A 19,070-nucleotide genomic window follows, 5' to 3' on the forward strand; every position below is an offset into this window, starting at 1 on the left:
CCATGAGAAAATAGAGGTGTCAGTTCATCTGTAGGAGAGAGAAGGGGCAGGACACCTGACTTCAGTGAAGATTCACAACTTTTATCTCCTTGTGGGAAATCCTTGGGCAGCGCCCCAACTCTGCTGTAAGGAACAGTGACTCTGCCATGGTTCTTGGGACTTCTGGGCATCTTGAGGTGTAATCATAATAAAATTCTCAGTTAAGGGATCCAGGCTCTCAATAACAGCATGAAAAGTATCATATGGCTGTCTGCCTAAGCCATAGATTTTACTCTATAAGTAGTTCCTTAGTTATGTGTTTATCTTTTTCTCAGGTGCTCCATCTCTTGTAACTGTTCAGCAGCAGCTGCAGTACTTCTTGAGAAGCTTCACGCTAGTAATGTGCTTCTTTCCAATAAGCTTGTCAAAGACAGCACAAGCCAATTGCTGTCAAGTTCTGTTTTGGGCCTGTGCACCTTTCCTTTAAATGTAGAGCCACAAATGTGTAAGGGCGCTTCTTGGGATGTGGGTTCGTTATATAGCACTTCCCTGCTGCTTAATAACTAACCCCTCTGAAAGCCCTTTGGTGACCTGTGTTTCTTTCTGAAGGATCATATAATTGTAAAAAGTATTGTCTTACTGCGCATAAAACAGCTGCTCAGAGCTTTAGGATCTCACTCTGTAAGTGACCATCCAGCACCACTTACACTCTGGGTTGTTGAATGCCCTACTGAGTAAACCCGTTTGTGGTCCGTGTCATTACTGTTTCCAAATGCATATTTTACTAGAGTAATGAACTAATCTTAACTGCTGAAGCATAGGAAATTGGGAGGAGGACAAACTTCTAGGTGTTGGCTGACCACAGAGGTGAAGACCATGCTTCAGAATTTGAGATACGTTACAGTTAAGTGTTCTTGATTTAAGTGTAGGAAAGCGTTCAGAAATAATGAACTCAAACCAATTTGTATTTCAGAGCACTAAATTTAATATAGCCACCAGAGGGCAGCATGTTACATGAACTGGAAATGCAGAATATGATATATTTTGATTTTAAGCGAAGATGGACTTGTAAAATCTGAGTTTTGAAAAGTATTGGTGATTTACTTACAAGTTTTTGTTATTCTCAGTTTGGAGCTAAGTCATCAAACACTCATCACGGCAATAGCTTTAGTGTCTGCAAGACATTATTTGCACATTTTGTCACATCTGCCAAATCTAAATATAGATGTTCTATAGCTTGTGTTCTGGTGCCTTTAGCTTATTATTACTCCTACATACAACTTGGATATGACAGAGGTAACAGGAGCTTACTCCCTTGCTTCCTGCATTATTTTTTTTTTTACTAGTAACAGAATTCATTCTTCCTTGTTTTGTCTCAAGGGCAGTAAAGCTACGTTGTTTACTTTGATAAAATAGACGTCAAATTGCTTTTGTTTTGTAGTCAGGGGTTTTAGGATTAATTTATCTTAAATGCAGCATCTGTGATTTTCGGTGGTTGTTCTTTTGGGTTTGCTTGTTTGTTTTCTGAGGAGGACATTTTGAGACTTTGTGACTTCCATAAAGCAACGTGACCTAGGAAACCCCTTACGTAAATATCTGAAGTGATATTTTACTCAGATATTGTGACTCAAAACCCTCCTTGGTTTGCTTTGCACTAGGTGCAGGTGTGACACAATAGGCAGATCGCATCTTACAAGACTTAGTTTCCCTGTTTGCACAGTAATGTCATTTTCCTCAGCAGGGTGTTACCGTTATCAGTGTTGGCAAACCTAGTTATAAGGTGAACCCAATAGAAAAATGTGATGTTGAAAGAAATCACTAAATCACTGAACAACTTCTGTAGAATTTTTTTTAAGTGCTGTGGTATAGATAAATTCAGTAGTCTCAAGCATAAAAGCATCAGTATCTTGTGATTTAGGAAGATTAAAACCAGGAGTTAAACATGAAGTGTAGACATATTCCTAAAGATGCAGTGATTTCTTTAATTTTCCTCAAATGTAGCCTAGAATCTGTATGTTTGGAAGTCTACTCATAAAAGGAAGAGAGGTTTTTGCAGACTGAGTATGTTAATGTAGGAACTGTGTAGCAGGGGCTTGCCATCTTTCGGGTGACTGCATATAAAGCCAGGCAGAACCTAGTGCTGCCTGTCTGGAGTCGGTGAGAATAAACTGGGATGGACCTGAGTTGATGGGGGGTGGAGAGGCTTGAGTGTCTTTGTGTTGTGGTTTAACAGCAGCAGCGTTACCAGGATCTACAGGGCAACTGCAGCAAGCTTGGTAGGCAGCCAGCCTGGGTCCGTGTGGGCTTGCTGGTTGAAGTCTTGTGTTGTGTGGAAGTGGCTGAGCTGCACCTGGATCCAAGTTGGCATGTGAAGTGCTACAGCTGTGTTCTTGCAGTCTCCTGCACGTGGTCTAATAAATGCAAACTGGATTTGAGGGGAAGCAGCTCTGTCTCTTTGCGTCCGTGGCTCAGTTAATCTGCAAACAGGATAAACTGCCCATAAAAAATTGAGAGTTCATAGTATACTGCGTGTTCCAGATAAGAGTTAGAACACGCAGTATGAAAAGAAATTTTTAGAAGAAGCCAATTACACAGAGTTCACCTTCTTGTCCTTGCTAATTGGGGCAGTAGCATACAATGCCAAAATCTGATATGATATTCTTAAAGTGACTAGAGTGCTGTTTTTAGTAAGGTTCTCAGGTGGATATTTTAGGTCCACTTACGCTTTAAGGCATAAGCTAACTTAAAATACATGGATGCAAGAAACAGATGGAAGTCTTTAGGGATGCAAGTCTCTTTTCAGTGCTGAATAGTAGTAATTTTTCAGAATCTGTACTAACTGAAGACGTAAATTTTTTAGATGCTAAATTCTCGTGAAACCAGTGTTTTCAAATAGGAATTATTTATATGTGACCCAGTATAGCCTGGCACTTTGCCATGCAGAATACCTGTATGTACTGTTCTAACACTGATATTTGGTGTACCAGAATCACGGCAGAAATTTGGTAATCGGATTATATCTTCTCTAGACAAATGAAATTGTAGAACTGAGGTGAATTGGAATATTTTGATTTTTCAGATCAAGATTTTCTCAGGAAATGTATTTAGTGTTAAAATACACCATTTGTACTGAAGTCAGCATGCTTTTATGCTTTGTACAGTACGTATGTAATAACCCTGTTGAATAGGGAGTGCATTTTCACATATTTGTGAGTGTAGATGCATTCTCATGGGGATCTCTTCCTGAATGTAGCATCCAGAAGATACTTTGTACTCAGTTTGGAGCTGGTAGTCTGGCAAAATTCTAGGTGGTTGGTCTAAGGTAATTTTTATAGATGTAATTTAATTCTCATGAAATTAATTCCAAGAGCCTAAGTGTACTTAGCCAGCTCTAGTTCTAGAATTGTTAGAAGTGCCAATTGTTAAGTGCTTGTTTACATGAAGTTATCATAACACGTTTTTAAGACTTCAAGTTCTGCTTAGTGTCCTACTTAAATGGGAACGAGCAAGCATCCTCACAGATCCCAGCTGTGACTTTCCAAAGTTTTTGGCTTATACCTTTCAACAGGCCCACGTATGAGCCTGTTACAATAATTAGTGTGTTATCAGAAACCAAGATAAGTTTGAATGCTTTTTCTTGTATTGAAAACTTCAATTTCTGAGGAATTTGAATCAATTCATAGTTGGCTGAAAGCCAATTTTTCTCTTCAACTCTAACGCATGTTTGAAAAACGAACTCACTTCCTAAGTGCCTTGTGAATCTGCAATGATTAATTCTTCTCATTATTTTGCTGCAAATTCTCATGACCCTCTGTGATGATTCGATCACCCACTTAGAGTTTATGCATATTCATATCTTTCTGCTCCTGCTGCAGTCGTTCAAGTCTCCTTCACTGGCTGTGGTGTGTGCTTGGTGCAGTAATTGAGCTGCAGTAGATTGATTACTCTGGGGAGCTGTAAGGCCTTTAAAGGTGAAAACATATCAGTCCTGTTAATTAGGAAACAAAGCTCTGGTGGCAAGTTCAGCAGTCAAATGCTTCCAGTGTAGAAATGAGGAAAGGTATGATTTGTTCCTCTCCATGAACCCTGTTTACTTTTTTATATTTGAATTAGATCTGTATTTGCTGTAACGGGCTTGTGCAGAAGATAGCATATCTTGCGTGATTGTGTGCTGATGGTATTTTAAAATAAAAAGAACCATATATTTGATTATTGCTTGTAATTATTAGCTGCTGTTAATCACCTCTTAAATTATACATTGTCTTAGGCATTGTTTGACCTATGAAGTTAAACGAGAGATGAAAAATGGAATCAGTGATTGTGAACTTTAACCAAAAATATTTATTTATATCACTCACTCTTTCAGACGTAGCATCAAAAAGTCTTTTCTCAGAATTAACACAATACAGTTTGAGAAATCATAATAAAATCTGGAGTATTTCTTTTCTACCATTAAGATGTCTGTTGCCCATCATGTGCAAGATTAATTAAAGAGAATACATTCTTAAAATTAGGTGAATATTAAATGATAGCATAAGGTTTCATCCAGCAGACAGCATCCTTACATCATCATTGTAAGTACCCTGTGGTTTTATGTTGCTAAGCACTCTAATCTAGAGTGGCCTATTACAAAGATATTAAGGGTAGGGGAAACCATCTGCCACACAATCTATCCGTAAGGGTCAGAAATAAATAATTGAAAAGTAATTTATATATCTTAAAAACCACTTTTTTTCCCCTGTAATTACTGGACAACAGATTGTAGAATATAGTTGTTACAAAAATGCCTCTCTATTTTTGTAAATAGCATGTGAGCCATTGCTACTTCAGGGTAGGTTGTAGGATGCCGTTGTCATACCTGTTCCTCCTGAGGTAGGAAAGTCTTGCTGAAAAAAATACACTAACTGGAGTCCAATCTCATGTATATCATACACCAAACGATATCTTATCCACTAGTTTACTGTTGTTTTCCTCTCTGTTTTAGGCATTTATTAACACTGCAAAGGAGATCTATGAGAAAATCCAGGAAGGAGTTTTTGACATTAATAATGAGGTAAGTTTTAGTACTCAAAACACTTTCTTCTTTTTTCTCTCTTTTTTTATGTGCCAAATCCACCCTCCTTAGAAGGCTGGACAGTAAAATATGTCTGTTACATTTAGATATAGAATTGTCTGCCATTGTGGTAAAAATGGATTAAAATAAGTGACCCTATCCATCCATGAAGCATCACAAAATAATATAAATCCCCAAAAGAGAAGAAAATCCACTTTCATCCACTTCTCCATATGGTGTCATCTGTTTTCAAAGATAATTTTCCACTATGTAAATGGAGGACCATGTTGATATGCCAGATGCACTCCATGAGCTGTCCAGTGTAGGGGAGGGATTGCTTTGAGAGTTACATAAAAGACTTTTGAAATGTTCCTGGTTTAGGTGGCTGGATTCTGTGGGGAATAAAAGATTAGCCATTTTGTCTATGCACATTACTGAAATTACAGATTATCAGGGCCAGCCTCTTCAGCTTGTTCTTATGAGGTGTGGGGCATGAAGCAGTGAGCACTTTTGTAAAACAAGAGTCCAGAAAGACAGACCTGTAATCTCTTAAATTTTGGAAGGATTGTGCTGTTGAAAAACTTGAGCAGCTAGGAGTTCATGGCTGTAGAAAAAACAAACTCACATTCAGTGGTAGTAGATAGAATTATGTTAGGATAATGCAAGTTCTCAGTTAATACTTACATTAGAGGTAACAGCCCATAGAACAGTTCAGCTGTGACAGTGTTAAGTGGGCAGTCGTCTCTGGTTCACAAGTTTTTTACCCCGCATCCCTAAATATTGCTGCTGAGGTGCTTAGTAAAGCCACGTGGAAATGAGTACTGCCACAACTCTGGCCAGGACTGCGAGCCTGTCACTTCTCTGAAGGGCAATGTCCTCACCAAAGTGTTCGAAGAGCAGGGAGGAAACTGGCAGGACTCAGACTCGCCTCTTTCCACGTAACACATCTCAACATAAGAAAATGTCGACTAATAAAAATATTGCTGTTATGACTGCAGCGGAAGCAATGAGAAACTTCAGTAGTATGAAGAGCATTTGCATTAGGAAACTTGTAGCTAAATAAGACTGCAGTAGTAATCATTCAGACACTGATTCTGACTGAAAAACGTGTGCGCATAGATGGTGTCTTGGTGAAACACCTTTTCAGTTCAGTCTGGTGACAAAAGGTAAAATTTTCTCTAGCGTATTTTCTAAAGAAACGCATGCAGTGCAGTATGAATTGGACGGTAATCGGCGTCTGGAAAAGCACGCTCATTGTATCTGTCGAGTTTCATATAGTAGCTGACTGCTTTACTGTGCCTTACGGAGCTTTGATTGCAATATGCTGTCAAGAGCCAACAGTCCGTGCTATTTATTTGGCTTTGTGCCAAGTCGGGCTCCTTGATTCCTCAAGAAGTTGCTACCAGCCCAGAGGGGGCAAAACCAATGAGCCATAGGGCATGCTTTTTATTAAAGAGGAGTCAAAGAGCGAAAAGAAACCACATCAGCTGCTGTCAATACTGAGCTAGTGCCAGAAACCCCAAGGCTACTACTGTTGCAGAACAACTGCCAAGCACTATAAATCTGAGATTTACTGTGACGCAAAGTTTCCTTAAGAGCTTAATTTCTGAAGCTACTGTATTACTTTTCTCAAAGTGCTGTATTTTTAGGTAAAATCCACTTGAGGGAGTGAGGGTTAAGATATAAGTGTGATTTTGATGAATGAAAGAGCTACGCTGTGTGTGGGTTCTTGGCAAGGAGCCACGTCTTTCGGGATCATAGAAATTATTGATGACACAGAACACTCGTATGCCCTTAGCCTGTACAGCTGATTCAACACAGAAAGAAATGCTGTCTGGAGAGGAAAAGTTTTATACTAAACTATTAAACTAGTGGAGGCTTTGGTGAGAGGGGGAGGTTTTACATTCCTAGCAAATGCTTGAAGCCTTATGCCAAGCAGTACTCAAATGCGATTCTCGCTTGGTGTTTTCAGGTTAGGAGTTTAAGGTACAGGATTTAACATGCAGGTAACATTTAAATGAGAACGAAAGCATCTTTCTTTAAATTATATTTAATTGCCAAGGACGTTTGCCTTAAAAAAAAAAAAAAAAAGCATATGTTAGGACGACTTACCATATGATTGTCTTTTTTAAAGAAAAGCTTTTCGAGTGTATTTAGTTTTCTGCAATAATCAAACTGTGTATTGAACTTCATTTCAGGCAAATGGCATAAAAATTGGCCCTCAACATGCTGCTACTAATGCAACACTTGCAGGCAATCAGGGAGGACAACAAGCTGGTGGAGGCTGCTGTTGAGCCTGTTTTTACTTTCTAGCTGCCTGGATGGGGCCTACTAACTTGTTTGTTCACCCTTCCCTCCCTCCCCCTGCCCCGCTCGCCTCCACTGCAATTCAACTGAGACATGAAACTTGTAAGTTGGTTTCCTGTTGCAGGAGAAGACTTTATCCTTCAAATTCTTGTATAACTTTGAATAAATGGTTAATGTTCACTTAAAGACAGATTTTGGAGATTGTATTCATATCTATTTACATTTGATTTCTAGGTCAATTGATGTGATTATTTTTGTTAAATGTTGTCTTGTGCCCTTGACTACGAACTGAATTGTATTAAACACTACAAAGTCATCTGAGTATTTTAATCAGTTTGTGTAGTTAGGTTTCCCAGTTCCTGCGGTTACCTAATGTTTAATATTGTAGAGCTGTCCTCAAGTTTTTTGTCAATTTTCAAGGCTATAAAGAGAAGCAGAAGGACTCTTTTAATTCTGTATTTATCACTTTCTGTATATATAGTTTAATAACCTGCTTGGGTGTACTTGCCAAGCTAGAATTCTTTAATGCATTTGCATAAATTCTATACTACTTAGAGCTTGAAAACTACAGGAGCATTAATAGAAATTGCTTGGACGCTAAATTTTAAGCCTTTTTGACATTGTTAGCATGTTCATCCTCCCCTGTCATTATCCCGAAGTCCAAGAAAAAATGCTTAATGTATATTACTAGAGGCTACATACGTGCTATCTATTTTAATGCCAAATGTTTGCTGTTTGTCCACAATTTCCACAGCACCTCTTCAGAAATGGATTAGCTGTTTGCCTTAACGAGTACTATAGGTCAAAACAGAGTATGAATGAAAAGCAGAGGAGGAGTTGAAAACATTAAAATGGCACATTATAAACGCGTTAATCTTTTCTTAATGTTTTTTCTTGTTTACCACTTGATTTCTAGGTATATTTTTCATGCAAGGACAGTTTTTCAACCTAAATGTACAGTGGTTGTGTAAAGCTTTCTTTTAGTGACAACTTGTAATCCTAAATATATGGTAAGCATCTTGTCTATTGTGAAGAGGGTGTGAAAATAAAATCTGCCAGTTTGGAAATCTTGATGAAAATCAAAACTAGAAATGCTTTGGTACTTTTTATGGTGGGGAGGTGTGGGGGGGAGTTTTGCCTCAAATGAAAGGATTGCAACAGTACAAAAACAAAATCCTGTGTTTAAGTGTTTATTATTAAGTACAGAATGTTATGTCACTTTTCCTACAAATGAGGGAACAACAGAGTTTCCACCTCATCCTGTTTATATAACTTGCAGATAAAAGGGTGACATTAATGCTAGGCCATGCTTCACATATCTTAAAAAAAGAAAAAAAAGACTGCAGAACTTTTTGTCTTACTGGACCAATACTGAGTGCACCACAACACGGGGGGACGTGGATCCTTGTATCATCCATTCTTATTGTCAAAACTTTAACATCGAAAATTAATAAACTTCAGTCTGACAGGTGTAATGTAGCAGTGGTTCTGAGATTAAATAAAGTTTCAAAAATGTGTGGAACTTTTTGTTTGTATATTGGGGGAAGGGACAACTGGTCAGGGTATCTGTTGGTTGCCGACTTCACATCTTTCTTGCACATTCCGGAGCACAATAAGCAATGCAGTATAGTTGCCTTCAACTGTTTACATTAAGAGGGCTCTCTATTTACGTGTTGTTAACTGGTTATGTATTTGCATTTATAAAACACCAACACTGCTTCATTTGAAGTCCGAAACTTGTGTTGCATGATGGTAGAACCATAGGGGTGAATTGCATTGATGCTGGGAGAAAAATGGCTTGATGGAGGAGGTGCTCACAAGAAAGAACAAATGAACAAAAGTAGTTGCTTAAATTAACTGAAGATGTTTTGGAACTGGCACCATAACCAGACTCAACTGCTTAACAGGAGTTGGGAGAAGAGTATGCCCTTCTATAGCAGCCTCAGCTGTGTTACAAACGGCAAGAAATTTATCTTAGACATCACAATTGCCACAGTTAAGAAAGCAAAGTAGGGGAATTTGTACCCTAATTCTGACAAGAACAAAAATGCATGTTTTAAATGATGATGAGTTAAAGCTAGGATACTCCACTAAAGCTTCTGGCATCCACTCATTTTCTGAAAGCATGGAAGGCATAGAACTGACCAGGAATCTACTACAGTGATTTATTTTTGGGCGGGGGCGGGGTATGAGGTAGGGGACAAGGACAATGTGGTGTGACTTAGAGTCACAGGTGGATAGTGATTGCGATCCTGCTGGTTGGTCCTGCCTTATGTGCACGTGCTAGTCTTACACAGTGCGTTATCTCAAGAATCTGGTACTCCCAAGGAGGAACTAGAATAAAACAAGTTTCCTCTCACTCCGGCTGGCGTTTTGTCACGAGCTTTATCCACGCATATGTACACACAGTCCTTTTCTTGCCTGTCAGAAATCTGCGTATTTTTGTGGGTTTTGAGAAACCACTGATCCTATTTCATCCTACTGGAATTTGAAAATCATATAGTACAGAACCCAGCAGGATTTACTTGTGCAGCATGTGCTTTACAAGGTTATTGCGTTACAGGTTTCAGTTTTACATGAGTGACTGATAACTAGCTTTCATGTCGCTTTCCAGTTGCTTTTATTGATTGCATTTTCATAACCAAAGAATTAAAATATTTCATTATTCCCCAGCAACTTGTAAAGCTGTAATTTAAGACTACTATCAATACTGAAAAATCCTACCCCGGTGACAGTTTCCCTGTAGTCCCAATTTACCAAATGGTATAAACCACAGTTAACTTACAAGAGAGTAAATTTGGAGTGACAAATCCTTTAAGCATGACTTAAGACTTGTCTCTCCTATTTCTACTTAAGATGAGAAGTTCCAGGTATTTTGGCAGTCATTTAAAACAGATTAAACTCCCTCTCAATCTTCTACCTGTGTGTTTCTGTTGACTTCAATCATTCAGATTTATTCTTGTGCAAGACCAGATTCAGCGCTGACTTAAGGTAAATGACTGCCAAAACGCTCGCTGATAAGTTAAAATAATGAGAGACTGTCTGCCGCCCCTAGCCAGCGCTGCTCCAGAGACGTCTCCTTTCTGTTACATTACGTTTTTTGTAGTTCTTGGTTCATTGTTTTGCTGGCTGGTTGGAGAGCCTTCAACCACAACATTTGTATAGTGTGGGTTTTTTTTTGTTTTTTTTTTTTTTTAGAAGGCCACAGATTAGGCTAAAGGGCATATGCTTAACTTGGGAAAATTATTTCTGCCTTAAGACTCTAATGCTGTGCGTTATAGCACTAAAACTGTTCTTGGGATGGGGGCAAAATGTGAACTTACCAGGCTCTAAGTTACAGTTAATACAGTTTTTCATTCAAAGTTAGTTTAAAATTGTCTTCTGATTTCTCGTTTTTGGCATTGAAGGACTTAAAAAGTAATTTTAAGTGATGGCACCACGATGTGCCTGCGCTTCCCTCAGGTGTTACGAGAGGGCATTGCTTTTGCAAATGTTTGAACCCGAGGTGGCAGTTCCCATCGAGGGACTGTTCTTTTGGCATGGTTGATTGTCCTACAGAGTTCTCAGTCTTCTTCTCCTCAGTCAGGTTTCTCTTGTGTATTATCTCCTTTTTGTCTTGTCTGTTCTGGCATTCTTTCATCCAAATTGAAAGCCAGTGAGGAAAGTGCTGCTCCCTCCCCATGCTTACTGCTCCATGTCCCGTACACCTACGCTTATGGGAATTTGCTCTGGGGGAAGGAGCGGGGGTGAGGCGGTTGTGTTGTGTCGCTGCATGACTTAAAATCACAAGGAAAGTGTTGCATGGGTTCAGTTACACGCTGCGCATGTTACATGTGTACTGTTTGGGGGGGTGTATATAATTTGCCTATTCCTCTGTTGAGTGGGAGGAGGAAGGGGAGAAAGGAAGACTGACTGGTTTTATTTGGGTATCTTAAATTTGTTTGCTGATACCGTGCTTCTCATTTGTATATTCTTAACGTTCCTTCCCCTAGCGCAGCCTGTTCTTTTTCTGCCCTATTACTGCATTGTAACTTTAACAGCGTACAGTGGTGATTTATTTTAATATGGTACTGAAATCTCCATTTGTAAATAATCTGGGCTGCTGCTGTGTAAGTAGCTGATGAAATGTCTTTACTGGGTCTGCTGCGTATGAAAGAAACCACAACATTAGGCAATAAAAACTACTAACAGAATGTTACAAAACCAAGACCATGACAAAAAAGCAGCATGTTGTGGATCTATCATTTTTATTCTTGGGACAGATTTTATTATTTTTGGAACTATTACAAGACCTATGTTAAATATTGTGGATGATAAGAGGAAACAGACTCTTGGCAAACATGGAAAACCAATTACAGCGTATTACCCTATTCCCCTTCCAATAAAGGAGGGGCTAAACCAAAAGTTTATTCTTCACTTAGCAGCTGGAGAGAACAACAAAAAAAAAGTGCTCCAGCATTAGGATTGGCTTGAGGAGGGAGGCTGTTAAGTGTAGCAGGCTCACTGCAGGCAATCGGAGCTGGGCAAGGCAGAACCAGCACGCTCCTGGGCAGTTCTTTATCCCAATCTAAAGAAGCACGCTTGTTGCGGAAGCTCTGATTAAAGAAATCACCATTTATACTGTCAGGTGTGCTGTTCACTTCCCCCCCAAAAAAAAAAATTTAAAAGTTTTGGTTTTGGTTGCAACTTTCAATGCTGCAAATCTCCCCTATCATAGCGGTGAGTATTTCTGAAAACTTGTGTCGACAAATCAGCAGGAACACATTCCTGACGCTCAGGTTTAACTGCTGCGTGACGTACGGGTGAAATCAGGTGCGGTGGAAATCCACTCGACAGTTTATTCAGAGGCCAGCCCACGACAGCGTCGGTGCATCCACGTGAGCTCCCGTCCCAAATTACCGCTCTTGTAGAACTGTCCGCGACAGAGTGAATGTAAATGAGCCGGTGCGTCAGCACGCGTTGTTTTGTGCTTTCCCTCAGAGAGGTGTTTTCCCTATAATTTTTAAAATTCTTTCACGGATACGAGCTTTTGTATTGGGCACAATCTTGATGACTGGTGAGAGAGCATATTTGGTGTAAATTATAGCACAATCTAATTAGCCTTTCCTAAGTGAAGCTCAATACCACATATCAAATTAAGTGGAAAGTGATTATTTACTTTTCCTAGACTTGGACACACGATATAGGAAGAAAAATAAATCTTCAAGTGAGAGGATGGTTCAGAAGAGACCAACACACCTGTATCGATGGTTAATTTGGGGGTAACACCGTCCCAGTTGACACGGTTATGAAAACAATGCATTTTCAGATCATGACTTGGGAGAATATTTTTAGATGCAGCAAATCTTTGAAATACTGTGACTTACAGGACAGTGAAGCGCCAAGGGTTCTCAGGAGGACAAAATGTGTGGAGTTGCTCACCACTGCCTAATACCATAGTGCAGGGAGGGCAAAAGAGACTTCAGGGCCTGGCAGGTGTTACCCAGCAGCTGAGCACTGCCTCCTGTGTCTCAGAAGTGGTGCTGCTGCAGAATCGCAGAATCATTAAGGTTAGAAAAGCCCTCCAAGATCACCTGGTCCAACCGTACCCCCTACCACCAATGTCACCCACAAACCATGTCCCCAAGCACCATGTCCAACCTTTCCTTGAACACCCCCAGGGACGGTGACGCCACCACCTCCCTGGGCAACCCGTTCCAGTGCCTGACTGCTTTTTCTGAGAAGAAATGTCTCCTCATTTCCAACCTGAAAATGAAGCACTAGGCCAGCTGTGGCAATGCAACACTGGAGTGGACAGCCTGGTGCGAGCTACACACAGGTAACAACACCGAGACCAGAGGGGAGGCAGATGCCAGGATTTGAAGGTGGGTAAGCACAGCTTAAGGAGAAGATATGGGAGCAGAAGTGGTGGCAGAGGAGTTGGGGCAAGTTAACCTGTAAAGAGGCTGGGATTGTGGCAGAAAAACACAACACAGCTTTGTCTTGAACGTGTCTGGAAGCAGAAGCATTTTTCCCTGGCTTTTCTATTGGTTTTGTGGGGATGGCCTGACCTGACTTGGCGGTTAGGTTCATGTCAAAAGTACTTGAAAGAGAATACTGGCACAAAAAAGACTCTGTGTTTCTGGTGTCCTTGAGAGCCAAGTGAGCCAAACAACGACTTAAAAAACAACTGGCCCAAAAATTCAGTGGACAGTTTGTGCAGTTTCTTCATGTCTCACGTTGCTCACTCTCACAAGGAAAATGTGCCTGCACAGAAAGTAAAACGCTTCTGGTGTCTCCTGTGGCGTTGCTATGAAGCAGAAATGATGTTTGTGAAGTAACTTCAGAGTAAATGGCACCTTCACCTATGAACAAAATCTCGTGTCTACAGCCATGTCATGATATGGCCTGCAGAACTGGCCACCATACATCGTAAAACACTTTGACATTTTTGCTGAGGTCCTACTTGGGACTGATTCGATTATCTTTCCAGTTAGCAAAGCTTCACATGTTTTTTCTTGTGTGTTTCTTCACATCTTCAGTACCACACTTTTCTTCTTGTTACTTCTCTCACCCTTTCCTTTCCTTGCTTTTTGTGGGTGGGTGTCTGGGGGGAATGATCCAAGAAAAGGAGCAGCACATTTCCAGTTCCATATACTACTGGCAGACCTTTAATACCTATCACTGGGAAAAGAAAAAAAAAAAGTTTATTTGGTTTGTTTTGTGGACAGGATCTCATTTTTCTGCCTCTGGTGAAGAGGCGGAATGATTCTTGGGAGGGAGGGAAGGCGGGTGGCCCAAGTCACCGGCCTGCATGGAGGCCACTACATCCCCTCGCCTTGGGGTGAGGTGTCAACGTGTGTGTGCGGTACAAAAATGCATTAGTAATCTAAAAAGGGGGGGAAAAGGGAAAAAAAGGGGGAAAAAAAGGGGAGAAAAAAGGGGGGGGGGGGAAGCCCCTGTCCGCTCCGTCCCCGTGAGGTGGCGGCGCTCCCCATTGGCCGGCGGCCGCTGTCAATCATTGGCGAGGTAAAACCCGCCCTCGGGGTGACGTCACGGGCGGAGTGGCCGTTGGGGGGGAGGGGCGCTGCTTGCCCTGAGGGGGGAGGGGAGGGGAGGGGGTTTCCCCCCGGGGTTGGGGAGAGGGCGGGCAGGTCTGGGGGGGGAAGGGGGCCAAAAATGGTGGGGTGGGGGGGGAGGAGCCGGGCGGGGGGAGCCCCGCGGTGCCCCTGGCGGCCTGGGGCCCGGCCCGGCTCGCCTCAGCGCTGCGGTCGCCATGGCAACGGGGGGAGGGGCGCAGGTAGCCCGGGGCAGCCGCGATGGCCCCGCACGGCCCGAGGGGGGGTCCTTGAGGGGGTCCCTCGGTGAAAGGGAGCGAGGGGCCGCGAGGGAACGGGATGGTGGCACCCGGGGTGCCCCGTAACGGCGCTGAGGTTGGTGTCACGCAGCCCACCTGACAGGGCTCCCTCCTGCACCCCTACCTGACCCCACCAACAGCACAAACCAACAAAGTCAGCTTTTCAATAAACTTTTCTGTGACGGTTCGTTACTGAACACGAAGCGTAGACAGTCTCGTCTTGTAGAGGAAATAACCTCTTCTCTTCACTCTACATCCTAAAAACACCGGGAGCATTTGCCCAGACATCTCCTATAGCTATAATTTGCTTTTCGGACAGGTACCGCACACCCTGGGCACGCCTGGTGTCACGGGGGAGGCAGATAACCAGGCTGGAAGAAGGGTGAAACTGCTTAAGCCACGCAGATGCACGCCTCTTCGCCGTTTTCGTACTCCCCTGGCTCATGTGGGCATAAATAAGTGGAGAAATGCACGAAATGCATGCTTCTGGGTGCGCACCAATAGTACATATCCGTCAAAAAACTATTTAATAGCAAGACAAGCAGCAGCATCTGAAAAGCACATAAGCTTAATTGATTCCAGACACAACCGGCCTGGATTTTGTTTCCTCTTATTCCAACTTTCTGACCTTGTAAAAATTATCTTGATTGTGTTATACTAAAACAAGGCCGTGATCTTGCAAAAACTACCACGCGTGTTACTGCTGAGCGGTATTGAGTAAAGCGCAGTGGATGGAACAAATGTTGACAGCGTTAGGCCCCGAGTCCGTTTGTTTGTTTTCCTTTGCTTATATCTAATCATGGTGAAGCAATAGTCCGACTTCTGCTAAAAGCTGGATCTGGGTTTTCGGTTTTAAAGAGGCAAAAAATGTGCAGCAGAACTGATGATTTGAGGTGAAAGATAGGTTTAACGTTCTTGCAGTAGTTTAAGCTACTGGAATTTTTTGACATTTAGACTTGGAGATACAACAAAAAAAGATTTTTAAAAAAATATTTATTGCCTATATTTTTTTCAGAGCTTTTTTTTTTTCCTTGTTTAGTTAAGATCTATGTTTTTCAAAAGATTATTTCTAGGGATTGGTATGAAAGTTTAAGAACTCATTGGCTTTGATGATAACTCTTACGATGACATTGTGCCTTTGTATAAATATATATATTAAAATAAAAAAAAAAAAGCCTAGGACAGTATAAAGTGTTTGATGTGCTGCTGTTTTTGGCACTGGAGAACTTCTGAGTATAATTGTCTTTTCTGCCTGACAAAAATCCGAGGCCCACCTACACTGATCCTTTTATTGCGATACCTGCTGCTGCTCCCTGTATTAGGGAATCTGCAGCTTACTAGCCTTAAGTCTCTGTGAAGACTTGCGACAAAACAAACAGAAAACAAAACAAAACATTAACTACAAAAAAAAAAAAATCCAGTATTTGGACCAAGCATGTGATTCCTGTCTTTATTTCTCTGAAGGTTCTCCTTTTATTCTTTTTCAGGATCAAGAATAAACTATGCATTTGTGTCTTTGTCGGAAAGGCTCCCATGGGGCAATCCTCCTAAGCACTGGGATTGCCTGTTTGGCAGCAAGGAGGCTTATAAAAAGCGACTCCAGGTGGAAGTGGGCCTTTTCCTGCTCCTCCCTCCACACTGCTGCAATTCCCTCTCATCGAGGCCCTGAGAACAGCCTGCCTTTGAGACTGAGCTTCAAGTGTAAGAAAGTGGCGGCCGCTCGACGGAGATGCAATACCTACCCTTATTTACGTTGAATCATGGACATGTAAATGTTGCGGGGAAGTTTCTTGTACAAAATGTAGCACATCTGCTGATGGTGACCATACAGCGAGAAATGTTACTTTAAGGATTAAGCCTATCTCTAAAGAAAACAAGTAGCTTTTATGCATCGTTACATGTGGTTTCTAAGAAGTTGGCATGAGTAAGGATGCCATCGTGTCTGAGCTTTTTAGCTCCCTTATAAATATTTCTTATTGTCTTACGGCCTGAAGGATGGAAATTGTAGATCATTTATTAAAAAGAAAAAAAAAGAAACTGACTGCATGTGCAGTCTTCTGACTGAAAAGTCACATGGGCAACCTACTACACCAAAGATTAAACAGTGAATATTAGTGCTAAGGCTGTATATTAGTGCTAATGCTGTACCTCTTGCCTTCTAGCCACTGCTTTACATCTTCTTTTCTCTTAAGTTGTAGAAGAGCAAGTGAAATCCTGCCTTCTTAGAAGTGGCAGTATAATCTGTGTGCTCAATGCTAAAAATACGGCATGTTCTGGCTTGCATTTTTTCAGAGAGAAAACAATTGGTCCATTGCTTAAAAGTTGTGCCATTCGGCACAGCGATACTTACTGTGCGGCCTACTAAGTGTGACCTGTGGCATTACGGATGCAACGCACATCTCCTCCCTCTTCTGCAACCGCAGGATGAAGACACGAGGCCTTATTGCCTTAACTGAAATAAGCAATTTCTGTTCATCTGCTGAGAATGTACGAGTAATATAATGATTGTGCAAGGTACCGGTAATACACAAAGTATAAACAAACTTATGCATAGAGCAGATGAATTTCTGGCGGGTTTCCAGTGGAGTTCTCTCAGCGCTGCAGAGCTGAGGTATTTCTCTCTAAGCATAGGACAAATTTTAGATGCAAGACAGAAAGATTAAAGATGCAGAGTGGAGGGATACAAAATGAGATGTTAGATGGTGGTGGTGCTTTTAACAGCGGCCCGTGACTCTAGATTTATCTCTCTGTGATTGGCACTTAGCGCTGTTGAACACCTCTACTTTCAAATAATGTCAGCAAGAATGACAAGTGCACAGCATCTCATGGCATCAGATACAACATTTCTCCTATGAAATGTGCAGCTGGAGTGAGGCGTTCCTTTATCTGTGAGCTGGTATTATCAGAGTATACTTTATTAAATTCAATTTTAAATGTAATGTTTGTAAAATGCAGTTTAACAGTGTATTGTTTTAACTACCTTGATGATCAAACTCTACTTAGCCAGGTGGTTGTTTCTTTTCTTGCAATGAAGTGCTGAGCAAGGGATATGCATTTGGCTGGATCGTATAAAACTATGAAGATTGTACAAGTAAGTTTATGTCCTTATATGTTTGCTGAATCTATCTCACATTCTTTGACCATCTCAGTACCCACCATACTTGATGCAGGCTGCAGTGTGTGTGTGTTATCCTTGTCCTCCCCGTGATGCTGTTTCCATACGGTACTGGTTCATATTCAGGGCTTGGGCCCTTCTCTTCGTGCCAATGAAATGAAGATCACAGCCGACAACTTTGCTACTCTGTTGCAGCAGAAGTCTATTATAAATGTTAAACGTAACTGTATATGAAACAGTTTTCTCAGGGATGGGTCTGAGGTGAAAGGAACACTTTCTTTTGTCTCCTCTGTACGAATGTGTGGTGGTTTTATGTATGTCCTGATATCCTTCTGAAGCAAAACTCTCCGTGCACACCCTTCTTGAGAGGGAGAGAGACAGAAGAGATGTCACCGATTGCTCTGTGGTAATGCACAGAGATACTACTGTGATAAATGCAGTGTAGGAAAACACAAAGGATAGTAATGATTGCTGTAATGCAGAGCATGTTTATGAAATGTACAAATTACACCAAACCAGGGCAGACAGTGACTGCTGTGGATGATCAGTTCAGAAATCGAAATGAACTTAACAAATGGAAAAGTGAAATTCAATTAAAACAATCACCAATTTCTTGGAGAAAACTAGTTAGGTGGTTGTATGGGGTGTGTAGAGAATCGCTAGCAAAATAGCAACAGGCAACGCAATGCTTTTGCAAAATACAATGCTCTCTTAGGATTTATCAATAGGTGGCATATGTAAGTCATAGAGTAAGAGGTAAAGATGACTCCACTAAGTGCTGGTGAGGCCTCAGCTGTACTATTGCATTCTGTTTCATGCTCTCTGCTGAAAAATGAAGTTCAGGATAGGGCAAGAGAAAAAAAGAGATGTAGAATATAGAAGGATGTGTAGAAAGAAGTAAGTATACTGAGTCTGAAAAGGAAGTTCGAGAGGGATTTGGATAAGTTTCTACTATGTGCAAAAGGCAAGAGGTTTTTGAGTGCTGAGGGAGAGGTGGGTAAGGGGGAGATGTTTCCGACTGGCTGTTAGGAGGGTGGGAGGGTGCTTTAGGTTGGGCATTAGGAGAGCGGGGGGAGATGCAAGAGTCACTTTTAGGTTGTGGTAGTGAAATACCAGGACCAGCCCCTTAGAAAGTTAGGGGATCTGCTTCCTCGAGGGCTTCTAAGAACAGGTTAGACAAACATCTGATGGGGGTTGCCTGGGACTCCTTCACCCTGTCTCTCTGTGGCCAGGCGGCACCAGACGCTCTCTTCAGAGCCCTCTTGCCAGAGGTTTACTGA

General features: G+C 41.4%; 1 protein-coding gene across 1 annotated transcript in view; it reads left to right on the forward strand.

The window, feature by feature from the left end:
- Positions 1-8,856, forward strand: part of RAB2A (RAB2A, member RAS oncogene family) — a 42,872-nt gene extending 34,016 nt beyond the window's left edge. The window contains exons 7-8 of the mRNA XM_040545705.1: positions 4,964-5,032; positions 7,231-8,856. Of these exons, the coding sequence (XP_040401639.1) occupies positions 4,964-5,032; positions 7,231-7,326 (165 nt within the window). The 3' untranslated portion in view covers positions 7,327-8,856. The remainder of the gene's footprint in view (positions 1-4,963; positions 5,033-7,230) is intronic.
- Positions 8,857-19,070: the final 10,214 nt, after the last annotated feature.

The sequence above is a fragment of the Cygnus olor genome, chromosome 2 (assembly GCF_009769625.2).
Source record: "Cygnus olor isolate bCygOlo1 chromosome 2, bCygOlo1.pri.v2, whole genome shotgun sequence".
NCBI lineage: Eukaryota > Metazoa > Chordata > Aves > Anseriformes > Anatidae > Cygnus > Cygnus olor.